The sequence below is a fragment of the Cuculus canorus genome, chromosome 1 (assembly GCF_017976375.1).
Source record: "Cuculus canorus isolate bCucCan1 chromosome 1, bCucCan1.pri, whole genome shotgun sequence".
Lineage (NCBI taxonomy): Eukaryota > Metazoa > Chordata > Aves > Cuculiformes > Cuculidae > Cuculus > Cuculus canorus.
In genome coordinates, this window is record NC_071401.1 from 134036128 (window position 1) to 134057803 (window position 21676).

Consider the following 21676-nt stretch of genomic DNA (forward strand, 5'->3'; position numbering starts at 1 on the left):
GACAGTATTCATAACAGAAAACATTTGGTAGATCCATTTAAAAACAAGCCCACAGTTTATGGTATTAAGAACTGCAGCCACGGTGGAAAACAAAAGCACAGTAACATCCTTATATAGCTTCTTATTAAACTAAGCCACTACACAAATGACTGAAAATATTTTGCAAGAAACCCAATTCTGTAGTAAGGGCAACCTCAGAGTACTTTTTTTTTCCAGACGGAAGGGGTATGAGCTTTGTCTGCAGGATAACCCAGATCTAAAGCAGACAGCAAACTGTAAAAGCAAACTCTTTTTCTGATAGCATGACCACCACTCATCACTCAGCTGCAGAACACCAGGAACTGCAATTTGCTAATGGCCTTATTAAAAGTCTCAGAGAATCCCAGGGGGACCTAGCAAATAAAGATTAATCTAGCATTGTCATTGGCTAAAAATAAATGCAGTATGATCTGGTGAACACAAATCTGGAATTTGTGATCTGAAGCTCTTGTCCTAAGCGCACAATTCTCATGTGGGAAAGTCAGTAAAGTTCCCTTCATCAATAAAATGCATATTAAAATACTTCACAATGTCCTGCCAGGTGGGAGAAACTTAACTTGAGAACAACTATTGAATAGTTCTTTAGTATCTTCATAGAGCTTGACACTAAGAAAAGCATTAGAAACATTATAACACTTTTACATTCTCCAAGGCACATCCCTCCCTAAACTCAGAAATCTATTATTTCACATAGGTCAAGATATATATGCATCTGAAACAGGAGATACAAAACACCATAACAGTCTCATGAGTTCAGTGACAGTTCTGTGTTAGCATGGGCTAAGATAATTTCTGGTATTGCAGTCTCCTTTGGGAGAGGTCTAAGTCCCATACTCTTCTTAGGGAAAAGCAAGGACTTCCAAGTAAATAAGGTCTGATAGACAAACCTTCCAATTTTCAGTAACTTTTCAGTCACTATTCCCCCTGGAATACCAAACCACAGGCTAATCATTTACATGCAGTCTGCAAAGGTTACAAAATCCTGCATCAGAAGTGGGAGACACAGAGGTCCTGCTGCCTCAGAGGAGGACTGGGAAGAAACATACATTTCAATCCCCACTATTTCTCTCACAGATACTTTCAACAAGGACTTAAAACAAGAACCCACATTTCCTAATTGTCATTCCAAGATGTTAGTTAATTCTGATTAACAGCATAACAAACATGACTAAAATCCTCAATTACAAAATGCTGTTCTTATGTTCTGCAAGCAACAAACGCCAGTCTCATATTTTGAGACCTCATGGCTTATGAACCATGTTAAAGCAGCTGGTTAGATCTGACACTGCACAAACCCTAGGGAAAGGGAAGCTGCCAGTAGCAAGTATAGCTTGCTTTATGCATTGTGTACCTTCTGCAAAGGGAAGGGAAGAGAACAGCATTCTCGACTTGCAAACAGAATATGTCTGCAGGCTGAGATCTACCCTCCTGAATAAATGTTGCTATTAAAGAAATTCTTTAACTACCCCTTTCCTGCACTCATTCTCACTTTCTTGGAAAACTCCAAACAAAAGTCGGGGAGCTAAGAAGCCTCAGATCAAAACAGCTATAACAGCATGCCTTCCCCAGACCTTTTTGCACCACACCCACCTTTCTCACTCCCGCAGCTCCTATGTTGTGGTGCCAACAGGAATATGGCCACCAGGAGGCACAAGAAAAATTGTTTGGAAACTAGACAAGTAAGATTTTTAAAACCCTGCCAGGACTATAAATGCCCAAATTCCATTAAAATCAGAGTCCTTTTGGAAGTACCAGCCTTGTTTCTAGATGTAATTCTCTTCTCATTATTACAGGATTGCTGTCATTCTGGAAATGCCAAGTGTTCAATAAGGTCAGGGCACTGCTGTTCCTAATGCTCTGCAAATGGACAAGAGAGCTGCTAAGCTCCTCCAGGCAGTGAATACATGGTACTTGTTTTCAGTGTACGTTATATAAACAAAACACTGCACACACTTCAATCCAGAATACTTTTAAATGCAGCAAAAACAGTTTTACTCCCAAAATATCAATTAAGGTGATAAACTTGCCCTTTTTTAATATAAAAATGATGTCTTCTCTTCCTAACAAAAATAGCTTGTTTCTGAGCAATCTACTAAACTGAAAGAAAACAGTAACACGAATTTGTGTATTAAGTCTCCATACCTTACAGCAAAAAGAGTCATGTAAGACCCTTTAACTTGCCTTCAGATCCAGTGCAGCTACGTCAGATCCCACAGGACCAGAACATTGCCTCCTACTCCTCCCAGTGAAGCACAGCTATACCAGCCTGCTGCCCAGGCACAGCCCCGCTTACAGACAGCTCACACACCAGGTCCTAGGCAGATAGCTTAGGAAGAGACTCTTGCTACAAACATATCCGCTTACAGACAGCTCACACACCAGGTCCTAGGCAGATAGCTTAGGAAGAGACTCTTGCTACAAACATAATGTTTCCTACCTCCTTTTTTGTGCCTCTTACACAGGAGTCCTGCCATCCCGGCCCCAGCAACACAAACAGGCTGCAGATGAACCACATGGCCTGTCTGAATGCTGGAGGAGCGGCAGCAACTGGATAAGGGGCTGCCACCTCAGTACTGCCAAACCTACGTTAATTTGGGCACGTTGACACAGGAGGCACTAACATAGCCTCCCAGCTGCTAGGCTTGGAAGGAGTGGAGTTAGGAGGGAGGACACAGCACTTGGCCATAGACTCCCAGCCAGGAATCCCTCCCTATCCTTGCCACTTCTGCAGATAATCAAGTGCTTCCCTTGGCCTATTGCTAGCCCCCTAAGAGCAGGTACCCCAAAACCAACATTTTCTCTGGAAGGAGCTTCCTAAGAAAGTATTTTCCACCTCCTGGCCAAAGCACAGTCAGGTTCCCCACCACCACAGCCTGCCCCAGCAACACACAGGTTCACAGAGCAACAGCCAGCATACAGAGTAGCAATTGCCTTCAGGCATATAAATTTCCCAAGGTATTCCCAACACCTGCTGCCCTCCAGAACTCTTTCACGCTGTGCTTGAAAAAATGCTGAGAATTTTTCCCTGCTTGCTGCCCCCAGTATTCACTTATCACTGTTGAGCAAAGAAATAGAAGCAGGAAAAGGAAACTGAGCCACAACACTAGAAAAAAACAGAGAACCCACAAACGAACAAGTAGGGGCAGATAAAATAATAGTCAGGATGGAGTAACAGGCACATTTCTGAGAAGAATCTGACAGGCATTTCAATGCAATTTACAGCAAAGAACAATTTTCCATCCATGCTTTCACAAATCCAAAGGTACTGTAAAAGATTATGGATATTAATCAATTGGTAAATGCCAACCTCCTTGACTTTGTATCAGCAACAGTGGCTTTGCTGTAAGATTTATACCAGATCCATATATCAAACAAAACACCCATGCAAGGGGCCATTTACTGGTAGAGTAGTGCTATGCTTGCACAACAGGTTATAGTCATGGCAGGTCCCACATGAGGTATTACTGCTCCTTGCCTGCTTTCCACCTGCCTGTTCACAGGTCACTTTCTTTTCCCGTTCCCTTTCCCACAGGAAACATATTCCTCTGTTGTATTGGCATAATTCTTTGCTCTCTAAACAAGACCTGTGTAAAACATCTTTCCCTAAAGCCTGATCATTTCATTTCATTGATTGGTCAGAGGAAACCTGTAGTAGAGGAAGGCAAGAAGGGGTAGGAAATTGAGTACAGGCTGGAGTAGCATGGTTGATCCCCAGCAGAACCTCTTCTGTAACTGTTGTCCTGGGCCAGTTTCTTTGCTCCTGCTGGCACGCCACGCCAGGGCAAAAGTCTCCCTCGGATGTGCCAGCAGAACTCATATGAGCAGCCCCAGCATCCAGAGAATGCTCTCCTGGCCGCAAAAAGAGTTTGCCCCCACCTTGACCAGCAACACTGACTCTGTTAAATGGTTACAGCCTTAACACAAAACTTGACAAGGTCTAAATGACTCAGCTGTGAACTTACACAGGAAAAGTCATGTGTAACTACAGGCACAGAAAGATGATACCTTGGAAAGCTATGGACAATACAACAGCCAGCAAAGTTGGACTGACTACACTGCTGACAAAACTGAACAGATATATCCCCACCTCCAGTATTTACCTGGTTCTAATAACAACTAACAAAGCTGGAGCTGACCCACAGCTGGCTGGGCATAAACAGGCATTGATAAAGCCAAGACGAGGCCCACAGTAACAACACAGAGCCATCATATTTAACATTCAGGTCTTCTTGCCAGTAGTCATACTGATCCCATTCAAGCCTCACAGCTACCGAAGCACCAAGTCAGAATTCATCTCAGCATTTGTCTCCCTAGCTGGTTTAGTCCCTTTCTGTTCTGCTCACACAACAGGTCTAACACCCACCTAGTAAGTAGTTAAATAGGAATCCTTCAAAATAGGCTCTGCAAGGCAGAAAAGCAAGATACAGACTTTGACAGAAGCTTACAGAGTGCTACAGAGCTAAAACTAAAAGTCATACTTGGGTTTCGTCATTTTGCTCCAAGTTCCTGTTTCTTATTTCTTTAATTATTGCCTTAAGCCATAGTTATTTTAGCTGACTTTATTAGGCACCAGGCAGGCATCCATGCTGTCAGCATAGGAGCACATCAGACCTTGCCCCCAAGCACAGCTGCCATTCACCCTTTCCCTTTTGATAGCAATAGTGGTTGCAGAAACTGCATTATAGCACAGAGTGGGGATGCAGTCAGCATGAGAACTAACCAGATAACAAAGAAAAATAATGCAAAGTTAATTTTCACTGTTAGACATGCAACCACTAATGTTGGCCAAAAAAAAAAAAAAGGCAAAAATTATAAAACCCCCAAATAACACAACCAGAAGAAATAAGAGTGTGGAAGAATGGTGTTTTAAACTATTTATAAAGTTACACCTACAAAGGTGAGGTTTTGAAGTATAGAAAAAGCCACCCAGTAGGATACTGAGCAGACACACTGACCTAGCCAGCTCTGTTTCAGGCTCCCTGCATTGACCTTAAAATGGCAATCTCACAGCTTTGAAAATGGCACATTTTTTAATCACATTTCCTCATGCCTGAGAGGCATAAGAATATTTTTAAGCAGCTCTCAACAAACAGTTCTGACGTTTTGTCGTCCCTGCCTGAAATGGAGCAACACTCCTCTTCACACAGATGAGCAAGGAGAAGTGAACAAGCTGTATGCGTTACTCATAATGTGCTGCACTATTCTCAGGATGCCCACTGGCTGTTACAGCTCAGCATGGCTTACATCCTATGCACACTCTGAGCTCTAGAACCAGCACTTGTCTCCGAGCAGGATCCCCTACTCAGCATCATGTATCCATTTTCTCCCATTTCCTGCCCCTTGCCCTAGCTTTTGCACAGACTTGTTAATAAATAGGAAACTGTTTCAGTTAAAGAGGGTCCCAGGCCCTCAGGGGTGTATTTCTGAGGCAAAACCAAAACAATCTCTAAAGCACCTGCCCCTTATCCAGCTCTCCTACGCACTAATATAATACACACCAAAACTATACAGTTTCTACACTGCAGGACATGGAGTGGGCATACCTTTGTCACTTAGTTGTCCTGAACTTGCAAACAGATGGCTTCAGTCACAGAGGTTTTTTTAACTGGGAAAAAACAGGCTGCTGCCTGGCAATAATCAAAATTACAACAATCAAAATTACAGGCAATAACTGCAGCTTGAAAAGACCCTAAAAGCAACTAGGGAGAGCTATGCTTCTGCCTCTGCACACAAGTTCTGCTTGAAAATAGGGAAAACGTACTTTCTCAGCCTCTCCCAGTTACAATCCCATCACAACATACAAAAGGTCATTTCTTCCAATGAAGCAACGGATTATATTCTCCCAAGCATATTGCATGAGCACCAGTACAACTTCCACCCAAAAGAAAATAAAGTCAAATCTGTCTGATGAAAACTGAGGGGGAAAAAAGTATGGTAAGAAGGGGAAAGGGACTGAAGAAGACTTCTGGCCTGTACCCACCCCCAGCTGAAAACCTGCAAAGCATTTTAAATTTATAGTCATCAATTCTCCATGAAATATTGTATTCTACTGTGCAGTGCTTAGTAGTCTCCAAGGCTCTTGTGAGGCTTCAGCTTACTACATTCCCCATATCCTTCACCCCTCAACAAAAAGGTTAACAATCATAATCAAAAGTAGTGTACTTTGCAAATATGAAAACATTTAATGTTGCTTGTTCTTCTGAATATGTCCAGAGAAGTACAGAGTAATAGACTCACTTCTGAAGGCAGTGATGGCAGGTGAGTAGAAGCATCAACAAGAGAAAGGCACCATCTTCTGTTGATAATACAGAGCTCAACAAACTTCACACAAATAGGAAGGAGGCTACACCTATGACTTGCAATTCAAAAAAGCAACGTTTTTGCCTGTGCAACACAATTCTAGAGGAAGAATATGCTGAGATAAATGACCATGCAAACCACAAAAAATGCACATGCCCAGTCACTGGAGTTGCCCAGATGTCATGCAGAAAGACAAGGAAAATCCTGAGAAACAGTCATATATAGCAACTATATTTGCAACACACACGTTGACGGGCTTCTACCAAATACTAGTTTTCAGTACAATGGAGCATGGGACCAATGGAAGGATAGGCACTGCTCCAGACTTGAAACTTTATCCTAAACACTGAACACAGACTTTTCAGTATACAGTACACTGAGGTTGCTCATGCCCAGCTCTACCTTTCCTGTGCCCTACCCGCATCCAGGGCATTGAAGCAGTGTCCTGAAAATGAACTGAAGATCCTGCAAAATACAAAGAAGTTTTCTCAATGGTTTCCAGACAAGTCATATGCGGAAAATTATTATACTTGTTGAACTAGAGGAGCCTGTCAGGACAAGCACTTCAGTGATAAGCACTCAGACCTCACAGTAAAAGAAAGGCTGGAACTCAGAGCCCATAGTCGGATAAAAGCCAATCCATGAGGGAAAGGTGCAGTGAAAACAGCCATAAAAGTATTCAGATGCTTAACTGCCTCATTTAAGTAAGAAACGGCACTACCATGTCCTAACAGAGTTGCTGAAGACCATGTTGAAAGAGTGAAGCCCAGGCCTCTGACTACCATTCCAGCCCAATCCCTGAAACATGGCCCTCAAGGAATAACAAAATATAATCATCAAATAACAGCCAGCTCAAGAATCAAATCAAAACAAGTCCAAAGCACAAGAAAATGTCATGCTTCACCAAGTATCAAAAAGTCTTGCAGCTGCATTATTTGTTTACTCACTCAGCACACCAAAATTTAACATGATTTGCAGTACCAGCTGTCTGTGGTCTCTTTTAAAGCCCTTGCACTGATAATACCAGGTCTTATGAGCTGTGTTCCAGTGGCGCTAGGCATCTTAAAGACTTTTAAGCTCAGCTACTGGTCAGTCCCAAAGCAGCTACACAGCCTCTCTAACTCACTCTCACTAAAGAAGCAGTCAGAGCTTCAGTCTACTGGGATCTAAGCTCCCCTCCTCACTAAAACGTTAGACAGGCAAAAAAAGAAAGAATAATAAATGGTACTCTTTCTAGTAGCTGAGTGCAAAAACAGTCACTGTGAAGACATCCGGGAAACCCGACTCAAACAGCATTTCAGGTGCATATCTTAAATATTACAGCTCTAAAATAAAATTAAAAAACCCCAAGTATTTAAGCCCATATGATATATACAGATCCACCAGCAGGACCAAGAATCCCTCCTTGACACCATGCAGCAGAAAGCATCTGCACAAGACTTTGCATGAAGCTGTGCCTTTGCAGCTTCTCTCATTCATATCAGGTCTGTGTGCAGCCATCCATAAACCAAAGTCTCACAGGGCTCACCCACACATTCCTCCAAAGAAACATCCAGATGCCACCTTCCAGAACTCTCTCCTAAGATATTAGTATTAATAAGTCCTTTGAAGAAATCAAAATAAACAGGTATTACTAAGCAAGTGCCTTTAAGTAAGGGTAGACTCATTTTTAAGGAGAAAAAGGAGTCCCTTTCCAAATCCTTGCTTTAGTACTTCTAAGAAATTCTAAAATCTGGTTTTGGAAAATTATAAGTGCTGATAAACACAGTGTAGCTTATGTTAATGGCTGCAGCTCTGAAAATAAAACAACTTTAAAATGTCTGTCTTTCTTAGATAACATCAACTCACTTTCTTCAATCCACTACCGAAGAGCTACAGAGCTATTTCGCATTATCTTGCTGCGTCCTGTCTGGAGGAAAACTTTCAGCTGTAATTCAAAACTATTGTCTCAGCAAAAGACTGAGCCTAAAGCCATGTTGGGCAACCCATTCTAGCCTAGCTGCAGCTACAGGAGAAAAACATGTGGTTTATGACATGATTAAAAGGATGATTCCTGGACATGCAAAGTTCATTTCAGTTGCGGCATTGACACAAACTTTATCCACAGTAAAGCTTTTGCCAGAATAGAACAGTGCCAGAACCCAAATTGGCACTGCTCTAGCAAGAAAAGCCTGAAACCAGACCTGGTCAGAGGTATGCCTGAGCCCTACAGGAGAAACTCGGGCAATTAGATGGTTCCAACTGGAAATTAAGGTTTCTCTGCTTTTAAATTAGTAGTAGAAAGGATAATAAATTGAACCTGAATTTGCATGTCTGCACATAGTCTTTCTGTGGATATACATAGGCCTTACAGCTTTACATCTTTTTAGGTTCTATTGAACAGGTATCTTTCAGGATCATTATAAAGGTAAATAGATTTGTTACAAATCCAGAGCGGTCACTAGGCAGTGGCTAAAGCAAAGGTGCAACAAACTGAGATGGAGAAGTTAATTTTTTTGCAGTCTGTTTACACAGATACATCTCTGGAGACTGCACGGTAGAAAGCATTAAAAAGAGATTGTAACTATTTTCAATATGTCATATTCAAATGAAAGATGAGAGCCATTTTCTAAGCAAGTCCAATTCTCCTATCCTCTTGTGTTCAAGGGGGATGCCTTACAGACTCAAGATGCACTCATCGATACAAAGGCAATGAAGCAGATCTGGGTTTGAACCTTTTCCCTCCAGAGAGCAATTACCCACACAAGCAGCCCCATCAGTTTCAAAGAAATGATAAAGAAACTGTTTCCTCCAATTTAATTCTGCTTTTGAGCCATACTTCCTCATGTTCTTCCCTCCAGAAAGCCAAAGTGGATCATGCAGTCCTTCGTATTATATACAACCAGTTCCACTTGAACAATTTGGATGGGTTTTAGCATATGTAAAGCTGTGGAAAACAGGCAGATTATGCAGCACCTTTGCGTAAGGATCAGGGCACCAGAGAGGACTCAGGAAATACAGTTTCTCTCCCTGGCTTTGTCACTGGTTTGCCAGATGACCTTGAGAAAATCACTTCCCTTCCTCACCCTTCAGCTTTTCTCCCTGCAAAAGAGGGGAAACAACTGCCACCTTTCTCTGGCAGAAAAACCTTGCCATCTAGTCAAATATGCATCTACCAAGCTACTGATCAAACTGGTGTGCCAGCAGGCACAGACCCCAGGAACAATACTTTAACCTCCCTTGATATGTATAAAAAAAATAATATTATTCAGTTGCTGTTGCAATAATTCTGCCCTCTGTAGCACTGTCAATTCTTGTCTACTTCCCCTCCCCACCCCCCCGTTGATTTCATCAGGCACAATAAACTGCTCTTTTCTGGAGCAGTTTCCTCACCCCTATGCCCACTCTCAGTCCCTGTCACTGGGAAACAACTCTAAGCAATTAAGTGTGCTGTATTCCTCTCACTGCCTCCTCCATATAGGCTATATATATACACACACAGAGAGATGGAATAATAGAAAGTTTATTTAGCCAAACACCTGCTACCCAGATCTTTCATACTGAGTGTTATGAGGAAAAGAAAACACAGCTTTGCAAGCAGGCCAGGAACAAAACTTGCCACAAATCTCCTTTATTTCAGTACAAAGACGTCACTGACTGACTGGAAAGGGGAGATTTTTTTTTTTTAAATTCCTGTTACAGATGGAGATGAAACAGCACTATCTGAAAAAGCATCTTTTGCAAGGGTCTGAAAATAAGCTAACGGAGCATCTAGCTTACAAACTGTACACTGCTATGGGCCCTGTCAGCACCCCAATAGTTTCCTAAGGTATTTCGAGCAAGCTTTGTTGCTCCTGAACAACATACCATAGACATATCCTTTCTGCAGCTGTTTTTCTCCCACCTGGGCTCTCTACTAGAATGTAAGGGTAGAGCTCATTCACAGGCTTTCCTGCGGTGGGACTCCACTGAAGTCTTTCCATACTTATTAGTCACCCATATTGACACAATCTGCAGTCATTTAATTACCCTTAAGACCAGAAGTTTTCTCTTGGAGGCATTTTTTAGCCAAACTATGAGTTAAAAATATTCCTGGGAAGAAAGAGGAAGGGAGGAGCCAAACAGTGAGATCACCCACCCTGTACTTCCAATAGGAAACCAGGGTAAAAATGGCTTCAAATGACACTGGCTGCTGTTTCTTTCAAGTCAGGGCTGCCTAATAAGTTAGTTCAGCTGTAAAAAACACAGAAACATAAATGTAAAGTGCAAAGCAGAGGTTTGAGGTAGAAATTCAAAGGGTTCCTCAAACAGTTAAGCAAACTATAGAATTTGACTTAAAATGCTGACAAATTTGACCTGAGGTCTTAAACCTAGCTCACCTATCAGCAGCCAGTTACAAAGAACTATGTCACACCATACTGCTCAAGCAAGAGCAGGAGCAAAGTTATTTATATGCTGTGGCAAATACTTCGAATAATGCCACAGTGACAATCACCAGCATACCTAGGAACCTTGTTTATCCTCCTGTCATAAAGCAATGGTGTGAGCTTACACTGGCCACCTTGATAAGCCTAATAAACACTCATCTCCCAACACAGCCTCTCTATAAATAGATTGCAGCATGTTATAAAGCAGTTAGCCAAAAGTGTTCACATTTCATTGTTTATGGGTTGGCAGCCACGCATTATGGTTATTTATGATATGGCTGCTACCCATGATTAAAAAAATTGTGCAACAAAAATAAACCTTATTCAGAGTCATTGTAAGGATCTCTGGGCTGTGTGGGTCAGAAGTCAAGCACAAAGATGAAAAGGATTGATATAATTGGATTGCAGCTCTTGCACATACCAGGTTAAAGGTCATTACATGAGTACAGTTGAGACGGGCATAGCAGGCCCGTATTTACACTAGGATACAAAAGACAGGCAGTGAAAGCAAGAAGTATTTACCAAGAGGCCTCTGGCTCAATTGCTTTTCATATTGTTAGCAAGGAGGCAAGAATGATTTTTTCAGTCATGCCAAATGAATAGCCAGCATTTCCATTTGCTGCTGTGGAGAGGATCAGATGGAAAGGGTAGTATTTTGTCCACGAAGATCATCCTGACCTCTGCTGGTATCCTCAGAGAAAACCAGCAGAAACTGCCCAAAAGGAAGTAGGGAGGAAAACCCCAGGGCAGAGTGCTTCCCAAGTACACAAGAAAAGTTGACCACATGGCTCCTATATGGTCTGTCAACTCATTCAGGGAACACCACTCAGATGACCTTCCACTTTACTTCTGTTTCACACTGACATACAAAGATTCCATTTTGAATGGAATCAAAAGCCCCGAAATTTGTTCTTGTGGCTACCCAAAGCCTACCACAAGCCATGGGCAAGCATCTCTGCCCCTAATACAGTCCTCACGCCACCGCCTCATCACTACTTAGCCCTTGGTCCCCTCCAGTTTCACAGCCATGGTTTGGGCAGTCTGCATTTGAGAGCTAACTCAGCAGGCAAAGAAAGTGCAAATCCTGCCTTCCTCAGGCCTCAGAACTTCCAAATGAGGGAAATGTAAGAGGACGATAAGACATTTGCCCTTATAACCGAAAGGTCTCAGCTGCCTGCAGCACCACAGCATATCACACCAGAGACGTGGCTCCATGACCTTGCAGACAGTTTTTCCTCCCTTCACATTTTCAGAGTAGACGGAATAGACTAAAAGCTGTGTCGGACGTTTCAGTTTCCTCCTCATCGCACTGACGGAAGCGTGACACTTTATGTTACCACAGCAGTAATTACTGCTCACCAAGTTCCTCACCAAGTAGTGAGAGCAGTAACCAAAATAGGCCCTGCCATTCCCAGGAGGAGCTGCAGGCAGAAGAATAGGCAAAATAACAGGCAAACTCAACAAAATGAGTGCATGGCCCTAGCCAAAAGCAGTCGTGGCAGTCTGTCACTTCAAAAATATTGCCTTGTGATGCCAAAATTTCTCATTTAAGAAGGAATGCTGCCATCCTGTTTAAGCTTGTAAGACACCTGTGAATGAAACACACTTTCAGAGCATGTAGTCAGCATTCCCGCTGGAGATTAGTCTTCTTCATCATCTTCCTTCAAAAGCAAATGAGATCATGAGGAAGGCATGGCCACTTCTGCTGTTCCTCAGTAAAACCAAGTCAAAAAAACTTGATTAAAAATAGATAATAAAGGAAATACCAGTAAGCCACATCAATATGGCCAGCAGAAGGAAAGGGAAGCAATTTCACTGGAGGCCAAATATTTTATTTTTAAATATTAAAAAGCTGCCTTCTAAACGTTGGCAATTCATAGACTCAATACAGGTAAAACATATCCTCATTTAACAGCCAGTTGAAAAGGAGGCTAAAGTTCTAATTACATCCCTACCCTGCACTCATCAGACACTAGAACAAAACGAAGGCCGGTTTTAACCAGCCAGAAAGTCAAAATTCAGTAAGCGTAAGGTAAGGATACACAGATTTCCTGGTAGCAGACATCAACAGTCTGGGGATAATGCAAAGGAAGAGTTTCTCTGCAGGAGCCAGTACTCAGGGAAGTACGGGAGGACAGAGTAAGCTGTCCTCAGAGGAGACAATGCTCAGGGAAAAGGTACACTTTGCGCATACAGAGCTGCACCATCTTAATCAAGTCTAGTGGCAAAACGCCACCTTTCTATCTACAAAAGAAAAAAGAAGTCATGTTGCTCAGAGTAAATAGTGCTATCTCCGCACAGCCTCTAGTGTAAGCAGAGGGACAGTAAGCAGAACGCCTTACATGTGTGCCCGTACTAGAAGGCTGTGCCAGGGTGTGGCGCCAAGGTGATTCCAGAAAGAATCGCCTGCAGTACGCAGACACCACTGAGCTGCCACAATGCCAGTGCGGGTTCACTGGGCTCAGGCTCCGGGAGCTTCTCCAGGCTCCCTGCATGGAAGCGGGTGGCCAATGCCTCCCTATTTGGCTGGCACCGACTGCACTGGTGGCAACAACCCAAATGAACACACTGGATACAGCTCGGTGTATGCGCACCCATGTGAAATCCTGGTGCTCAAGGGTTAGGTGTTCTTGGTGAATAAATTTGGTTATGAAAACCACTCTGGGCAAAGTATCTATGCCAATGTAAAACCTACGGATAAAGCAGACCTGGAATGAGGTGGATTTAATCATTCCCTCGCAGCTTCCTCAACTCCCAGGTTAGAAAAAACGATGCCACAGTGTCCTTGGTCACCAAAATTTTATTGTACAGCAGGAAGTGGGTTCAAGGGTTCCTTTCCCAGCAGCAAGTAGAGTTATGAGAAGGGGTGCTGGGAAGTAAGCAGCCAAGCCCACAACCAGCCCCGAGGACCGGTTCTTACAAGCACTTCTTAAAAAGTAGTATTTTCATATTGTAGTGAAGAGACATCCCACTGCCCGGTGTGCAGAGCAGGGACCTCTGGGCAGCTCCGCAGGGCACACACAGCGCTCCCGACGCAGCCCGAGGGGGATGAACAGGCACACCACCCCCCACCATTAGCCACTCTTCCCCTAGTCCAACCCCCTAGAACAACCCTATGCAGTGCTACATAGGGGAAGAGTGGCTAGAAAGCTGCCTGGAGGAGAAGGACCTGGGGGTGTTGATTGACAGCGGCTGAACATGAGCCAGCAGTGTGCCCAGGTGGCCAAGAAGGCCAATGGCACAGAATCACAAAATCATAGAATAGTTAGGGTTGGAAGGGACCTTAAAGATCATCTAGTTCCAAACCCCCTGCCATAGGCAGGGACATCCCACTAAATCAGGCTACCCAAGGCCCCATCCAACCTGGCCTTGAAAACCTCCAAGGATGGGGCATCCACAACTTCCCTTGGTAACCTGTTCCAGTGTCTCATCATTCTCATGCTGAAGAAATTCTTCCTCATGTCTAGTCTAAATCTGCCCCTCTCCCGTTTATACAAGCAGGTGGCCAGCAGGACCAGGGAGGTTATTCTGCCCCTGTACTCGGCACTGGTGAGACTGCACCTTGAGTACTGTGTTCAGTTCTGGGCCCCTCAGCACAAGAAGGATGTTGAGGCTCTGGAGCGTATCCAGAGAAGAGCAACAAAGCTGGTGAAGGGGCTGGAGAACAAGTCTTATAGGGAGTAGCTGAGGGAACTGGGGTTGTTTAGCCTTGAGAACAGGAGGCTGAGGGGAGACCTTATTTCTGTCTACAACTACCTGAAAGGAGGTTGTTGAGACAAGGGTGTTGGCCTCTTCTCCCAAGTGACAGGGGACAGGACGAGAGGGAATGGCCTCAAGCTGCGCCAGGAGAGGTTCGGGCTGGACATGAGAAAAAAAATTTTCACAGAAAGGATCATCGGGCACTGGGAGAGGCTGCCCAGGGAGGTGTTTGAGTCACCAACCGTGGAGGCATTTAAAAGACAGGTAGATGAGGTGCTCAGGGGCATAGTTTAGTGGTTGATACGAATGGTTGGACTCGATGATCCAAGAGGTCTTTTCCAACCTAGTGATTCTATGCTTCTGTGATTCTATGACCTCCCCGCAAGCAGGGGCCGGGGCTGGTGAAAAGAGCAGGCTCCTGTCGGCAGCCCCGCCCCCTGCCCCCAGACGGGACGGGGGAGCCGCTGCCCGCGCCGCCGCTCGGATGTGCTGCCGCGCCTCCCGTCCGCGCGGTCGAACTCACCCTCCTTGGCTTTCTTCTTCCTCGCCAGGGTCCCGCCTAGCTTGCCCAGGAACGACTCGTCTTTCTTCATCCTGTGGGGCCGCAGCGTCGGGGATCGGACGGGCGCAGCGGACATCGGGGGGGACCCTGCTTGCAACGGCCGCGGAGCCGAACAAAAGCCCGGGGGGCGGGTGAATCGCCCGCCTAGCTGCTACTGAGCCGGGGAGCCGGCGGGGGGCGGGGGTGTGCGAGCCGCACAGGGCAGGGGGCGGGCTGGGAGCCGCTCGCCGACAGCCACAGCGCCCTGCCACGGCTGGGAAGTCCGCGGGAGGCGGGCAGCCGCGGCCGCCCGCGCCCAGGGTACTCGGAGAACATGGGGGCTTAGCGTGTGGGACCCACTGGTGCCGCACAAGGACGGGGTGGATCGGACCCACGAGGGCGGAGACCAGGGTAGGAAAGTGTGGTCCCATCGCAGCCAGACCAGAGAACAAAAGTGAGGGCAAGCGTGACATGGGTGACGAAAATGCCGGCAGATAAAACTCTCTAAGATTCGTTTTGGGGTTTGGGAAAGCAGCACCCTCTGCCAGGTACTTTAATCAAGAACCAGTAATTCACCCTGTGGATCATAGGCTGAAGGCACCCACTGCACCCAGCAGCATCCCACTGCATGTGTTGAGAATGTGATACCAGTCAAAATAGGGCAGGGCCACCCTAAACCGCATGAAAAGAAAAGAACAGCTGCACAGCACTCAGCATTTTATGAAAATGTCTTCCAGCAAATGAGATGGCAGTGCAGGAGGATCCGTCAGAACACAAATCCAAAACAGGAGGGTGCTTGAACTGGAGTGTGGCTTTTTGTCTAAAGAGGAACACAGCATAGGGCACAGACTTTGCCTGAAAGTGTTTGTAAGAGACAGAGTGTTTTGCATTGTCATAAATGCTGTTAGCAGAACATGGAGCAGTTTAGAGGTACTGTTAATTTACCTGTGCTGCATTTTAAAATTTGTATATGTTTTGCATGAAATATGTATATTTTTGTTTAAAATCTGTAAGTTTTTGTATAAAAATATTTTTCCCCATTGAAAGTAATATTTAACAATAGCTAATGAAAGGTTCAGGAAAACACTGCTTGTGCACTTGTTTCTGTAATTGGTTTTCCTTATGCATTTGAACCATAGGTTTATGTTACAGGCTATGTTACAGGCTCTTTTCCTGTTATGTTTTGGAAATCAACAGGAGAGTGACAAATAGACAAATACTGTTTCAAAACATAGAACTGAAGGACAGTGACAGGTTTGGAGTAGGACCTGCAGCCACTTTTAATATTCACCTTTAATGGATTAGATGTCAACTTTATAATGTTCCTCTGCTCAAGCCACCTATTGCTCCAGCGCAGCAAGATCTGAAGGCATCCACAGCACTGCTGTGCATTACTGCCAAAAGCAACCAAGAAACAGGAGTGCTCTTTCTATATCTCATAAGTTCTGCATTGCAGGGAGCTGGGGTTTCCCATCAAATGAATGAGCAGTTATTTTCACATCGGTAATTTCTTCCAGTCTCATACTATCCTTACCTTCTGTGTTACTGTCACAACCAGACAGTAACAGAGTAGCACTCAAAACTGCACTTAAACAGTTAGTTTATGACCTATAATGTTACAATTCTAAGTCAAAGGTATTAGCATAGGTCTAGACTAATATTAATATGCTGTAAGGGTTTGTGAGCCTTTGATACAGTTTCTCACAGCATTCTGATTAGGAAACTGGCTGCCTCTGGCCTGGACAGGCACACCCTCTCTTGGGTGAAAAACTGGTTCGATGGCTGGGCCCAAAGGGTTGTGGTAAATGGAGTCAACTCCAGCTGGAGGCGAGTCACAGGTGGTGTTCCCCAGGGCTCAGTGCTGGGTCCAGTCCTGTTCATTATCTTTCTCATTGATCTGGATGAAGGCATTGAATGCACCCTTAACAAGTTTGCAGACAACATTAAGCTGGGAGGAAGTGATGATCTGCTTGAGGACAGGGAGGCTCTGCAAAGGGATCTGAACATGCTGGACTGCTGGGCTGAGATCAATGGCATGAGGTTTAACAAGGCCAAATGCCGAGTCCTGCACTTGGGACACAACAACCCTGTGCAGTGCTACAGACTGGGGGAAGAGTGGCTAGAAAGCTGCCTGGAGAAGAACCTGGCGGTGTTGATTGACAGCAGCCGAACATGGGCCAGCAGTGTGCCCAGGTGGCCAAGAAGGCCAATGGCATCTTGGCTTGTGTCAGAAATGGCATGGCCAGCAGGTCCAGGGAGGTGATTCTCCCCCTGTACTTGGCACTGGTGAGACTGCACCTCAAATGCTGTGTTCAGTTCTAGGTCCCTCGCTACGAGAAGGATGTTGAGGCTCTGGAGCGTGTCCAGAGAAGAGTAGCGAAGCTGATGAGGGGGCTGGAGAACAAGTCTTATGGGGAGTAGCTGAGGGAACTGGGGTTGTTTAGCCTTGAGAACAGGAGGCTGACGGGAGACCTTATTGCTGTCTACAACTACCTGAAAGGAAGTTATAGAGAGATGGGTTTTGGCCTCATCTCCCAAGTGACAGTTGATAGGAGCTGCACCAGGGGAGGTTCAGACTGGATATCAGGAAAAACTTTTTCACAGAAAGGATCATCGGGCACTGGGAGAGGCCAAGGAGGTATTTGAGTCACCATCCCTGGAGGTATTTAAAAGACGGGTAGATGAGATGCTCAGGGACATAGTTTAGTGGCAGATAGGAATGGTTGGACTCGATGATCCAAGAGGTCTTTTCCAACCTAGTGATTCTAGGATTCTATGATTCTATTCTATGATTCTATATGATCTGTCCAGAGTCCAGTGACTCTGACAATCACATAGAGTGATTTCTATGAGGTTGCTGCAGGTGAAGTTCTTGCAGATGCCCCGGTGGTCATAGGGATCAGATCCATGAAGTGATGATGAAGTCAGTGGGGGTTCTCAGGCCAGCTGAGAGGAAGCTCCGTCCATGGCTTGCTCTGCTTGTTCCCTTAAGGTTCATTCATGAATGATCTGAAGTGGTAATGTCTGAGGTGGTGGTCGGCCCACATATTATCTTTTTCTTCACCTCTCATCAGTGGTGCAGCCAATAAGGGACACAGTGGGTTGTTTTGGCCTGGCCTTGCTGCTGCAGCCTCTGCCGATGTGTAGGGATCTGAAAACTCTAGGGTTATATACCTAGCTACACAAAACTTATGGTTTCATATATTGGATTCAATTAATATAACTTATTAGTACTTCTGCTTCCAGGATCACTTCCAGTTCTTTGTTCAATGGTATGATGTCACGTTAGCGTAACTCTGCTATATGTGCTTGCTTGCTCTGATAAGTCTGGGGGGGTGGGGTGTTGGTGACCAGGGGCTAGTCTGGTCATCCTGATAGGCAACAAGTGGCAGAGACATAGCAGCTAGGTTATTCTTCCCCACCTACCCTCACTGCACACCTAGGCTTGGATGTTACCATTGGCATGGAGTGATTGCCAGATCTTCGCCTTGCTCCCCTCCCTCCTGCAAATCAGAAAGGCAGTAGGCATCTTCAGCAGCTCAAAGGGGAGTAATATGTAAATTACCACATAATTTAAATATCTCACAAAATAAGATATACTGTGGATTTTAACATCTCACTTTCAATGACCATGCAAGTGGCATTAGCTGTTCCTGTAAGCCATGTTTCTTGTGGTCTGCTCTACCAGCCAGGCTGCTGATCCTGCTCTGCTGTGCTTCTTCTTAAGGAGCTGGCGGATGTCCTTTCCAAACCCCTATCCATCATCTTCCAGAGGTCCTGACTGGGGAAGTTCCACTAGACTGGAGGCTGGCTAATGTTGTGCCCATATACAAGAAGGGTTGCAGAGAAGATCCGGGGAACTACAGGCCTGTCAGTCTCACCTCAGTGCCAGGTAAAGTCATGGAACAGGTAATCTTGAGTGCTATCATGAAGCACATGCAAGAGAACTGGGTGATCAGGCCCAGTCAACATGGGTTTACAAAAGGCAGATCTTGCCAAACTAACCTGATCACCTTCTATGACAAAATCACTCAACTACTGGATGGGGGAAAGGCTGTGGATGTAGTCTTCTTGGACTTCACTAAAGCCTTTGACACAGTTTCTCACAGCATTCTGCTTCAGAAACTGTCAGCCTCTGGCCTGGACAGGCGCACACTCTCCTGGGTTGAAAACTGGTTGGATGGCCGGGCCCAGAGAGTGGTGGTCAATGGAGTGAACATGAGCCAGCAGTGTGCCCAGGTGGCCAAGAAGGCCAACGGCATCTTGGCTTGTATCAGAAATGGGGTCACCAGCAGGTCCAGGGAGGTTATTCTCCCTCTGTACTCGGCACTGGTGAGACCGCACCTCGAGTACTGTGTTCAGTTCTGGACCCCTCACCACAAGAAGGATGTTGAGGCTCTGGAGCGTGTCCAGAGAAGAGCAACGAAGCTGGTGAAGGGGCTGGAGAACAAGTCTTACGAGGAGCGGCTGAGAGAGCTGGGGTTGTTTAGCCTGGAGAAGAGGAGGCTGAGGGGAGACCTTATTACTCTCTACAACTACCTGAAAGGAGGTTGTGGAGAGGAGGGAGCTGGCCTCTTCTCCCAAGTGACAGGGGACAGGACAAGAGGGAATGGCCTGAAGCTCCATCAGGGGAGGTTCAGGTTGGATATCAGAAAAAAATTCTTCACAGTAAGAGTCATTGGGTACTGGAACAGGCTGCCCAGGGAGGTGGTCGAGTCGCCTTCCCTGGAGGTGTTTAAGGAACGGGTGGATGAAGTGCTGAGGGACATGGTTTAGGGAGTGTTAGGAATGGTTGGACTCGATGATCCAATGGGTCCTTTCCAACCTTGTGATTCTGTGATTCTGTGATTCATTCATGAGCCGTGGGAACATTGAGCTTAAAACTGATTGGTGACAAGCAAAAATCTCAGGACGTCCTAGATAAGACTCTCTGAAGACAGTATGACTGTAAAAACAACCAAGGCAAAAACAAAATTGCAACTAAACTGTGTTTGAAAACTTCAGGAAACACAGGAAGCCATGGTGTAAATTAGGGAAATCCCTTACATCTGGCACAAACCTGAGTGTAACATACGGATTCACTTTAATTGATCATAGAATCCATCATGTAAACAATTATAAAACTTCATTGTTTTGTTTGTGTAAAGAGAGAGCAGTGAGAATTGTTATAAAGAACACAGAAATGAAGCACACCCTGGCACCATAAGATCAACAGTACATTCTGCACGTTTTCCAGTTTCCAGTAGGTCTAGCCCTTAGACCAGACCAGACTAGTGGTGTCCACCTCTTCTTGCTGGGGTACTGTAGACCACAACAAAGGCGCCAATCACATAAGGAAATGGCTTTTGCTGACCAAACCACTCATTCAGCCAGTGTACTGTCTTGGAGGGGTGCAATACAGTTTAATAATTTTGATGACCTATATGCAGCACTGGTATGTAAGTGGCACTGCCCATAATGAAAAGAAACACTTTGTCAAGTTTCAGAGCTGCATAAGCAGAAGGTGATGCCAGAGGTCTTTAAAAGCTCATATGATAAATAAGTGTTCAGATAAATATGCCCTATATTTGCAGCCTAATTTTTTTAAGCATAAATTCTTTCTTTAAGCACTCATCAATATGTTATCCTGAAACTTACACAAAATCTATTTTCTCATTTCTTCCCAAAGTTTCTTTCTCCTCATTTCAGAAATCAATTTCAATAAGTGGAAATTCTGGACATTGGTTATAACCTCAACTTCTCATCCTGTTTCCTTGGCAAGTCCCAAACCTGCCAATGACTTTCAGTTCTGATTTGGTTTTATTGCAGGATACAAGGAAGTATCCTGTGGTCAGAGTAGCATGGAGCACACAAAAGGGATTTGTCTGTCTGCACTAAATGTTTAATGCCTAGCTAATGCAAGTTGCTGCTACCACACAATTTCATTCCATATCATCCCAGCTTCACCTTCGTGTGTACCAAGTACTATGATACTCTTCTCACATGCTCACCTCTTCCCTAACCAGCTCAGGTTTTCATTAAAGGTTACTGCTGCACCAGGACACTGATGTCTTGCTTTGTTACAGAAAAGTTTGCCTTAGCTGACAGATAATACTGCTTTTAAAAAGGCTGTGAACTTTGTGTGGTGCTGATTTTGGAATGCGTAGAAAACCTAAAACTTAAAATGGAGCAGTTTGTTCTTAATTAGAAAGCCCACTGCCCAGCTTTAGTCAAATAACCTCCTCCTTGCAAATATTTAATCTTTATACCTAATAGCAAGATAAGCCTATCTTGTGTTTGCCCACAAGGGCAATGATGATTATTATTTTTTACTGACACTGCTTCTTCAGAAGAACAAATACATTCTACTTCCTGAAATAACAGTGTGTTGCCCATAGCAAAGGGTCTTAGACTGTAAGTGAGAACTTGCCAAGGCAGGGATCAATACCAGTTACAAATCCACCTCTCACTTAAATGATTTTGAGGTTTCAGGCTATCCCTAATGAATGTTTTATATTGAATTTCTGTGCAGGAGAGAGTTCTTCCCTGTGCTCTTGCTAGTGGAAAAAGTCAATTAGCCTACCAGAAACTTTAGCTATTCTACTTTGTTCAAACAGCAACACTGCAACTAATACACATTTTTCTAGTAAATATTTCAACTCTTGGAGTTGCTAATGAGATGCACACCCAGTTTGCCATCCAGATTCACATA

At 44.6% G+C, this 21676-nt stretch overlaps 1 protein-coding gene across 4 annotated transcripts in view; it reads right to left on the bottom strand.

The window, feature by feature from the left end:
• The window catches only part of LOC104067348 (beta-parvin), a 53241-nt gene extending 38054 nt beyond the window's left edge, over positions 1-15187 (bottom strand). The window contains exon 1 of one of the 4 annotated variants that reach the window (XM_054086951.1): positions 14968-15187. In XM_054086951.1, coding sequence (XP_053942926.1) covers positions 14968-15082 — 115 coding nt within the window. In that variant the 5' untranslated portion in view covers positions 15083-15187. Of the gene's footprint in view, positions 1-2181; positions 2220-2476; positions 2630-6276; positions 6311-14967 lie in introns of those variants that run through there. The other 3 variants (XM_054086966.1, XM_009570083.2, XM_054086977.1) reach the window with 3 other exon arrangements.
• Positions 15188-21676: the final 6489 nt, after the last annotated feature.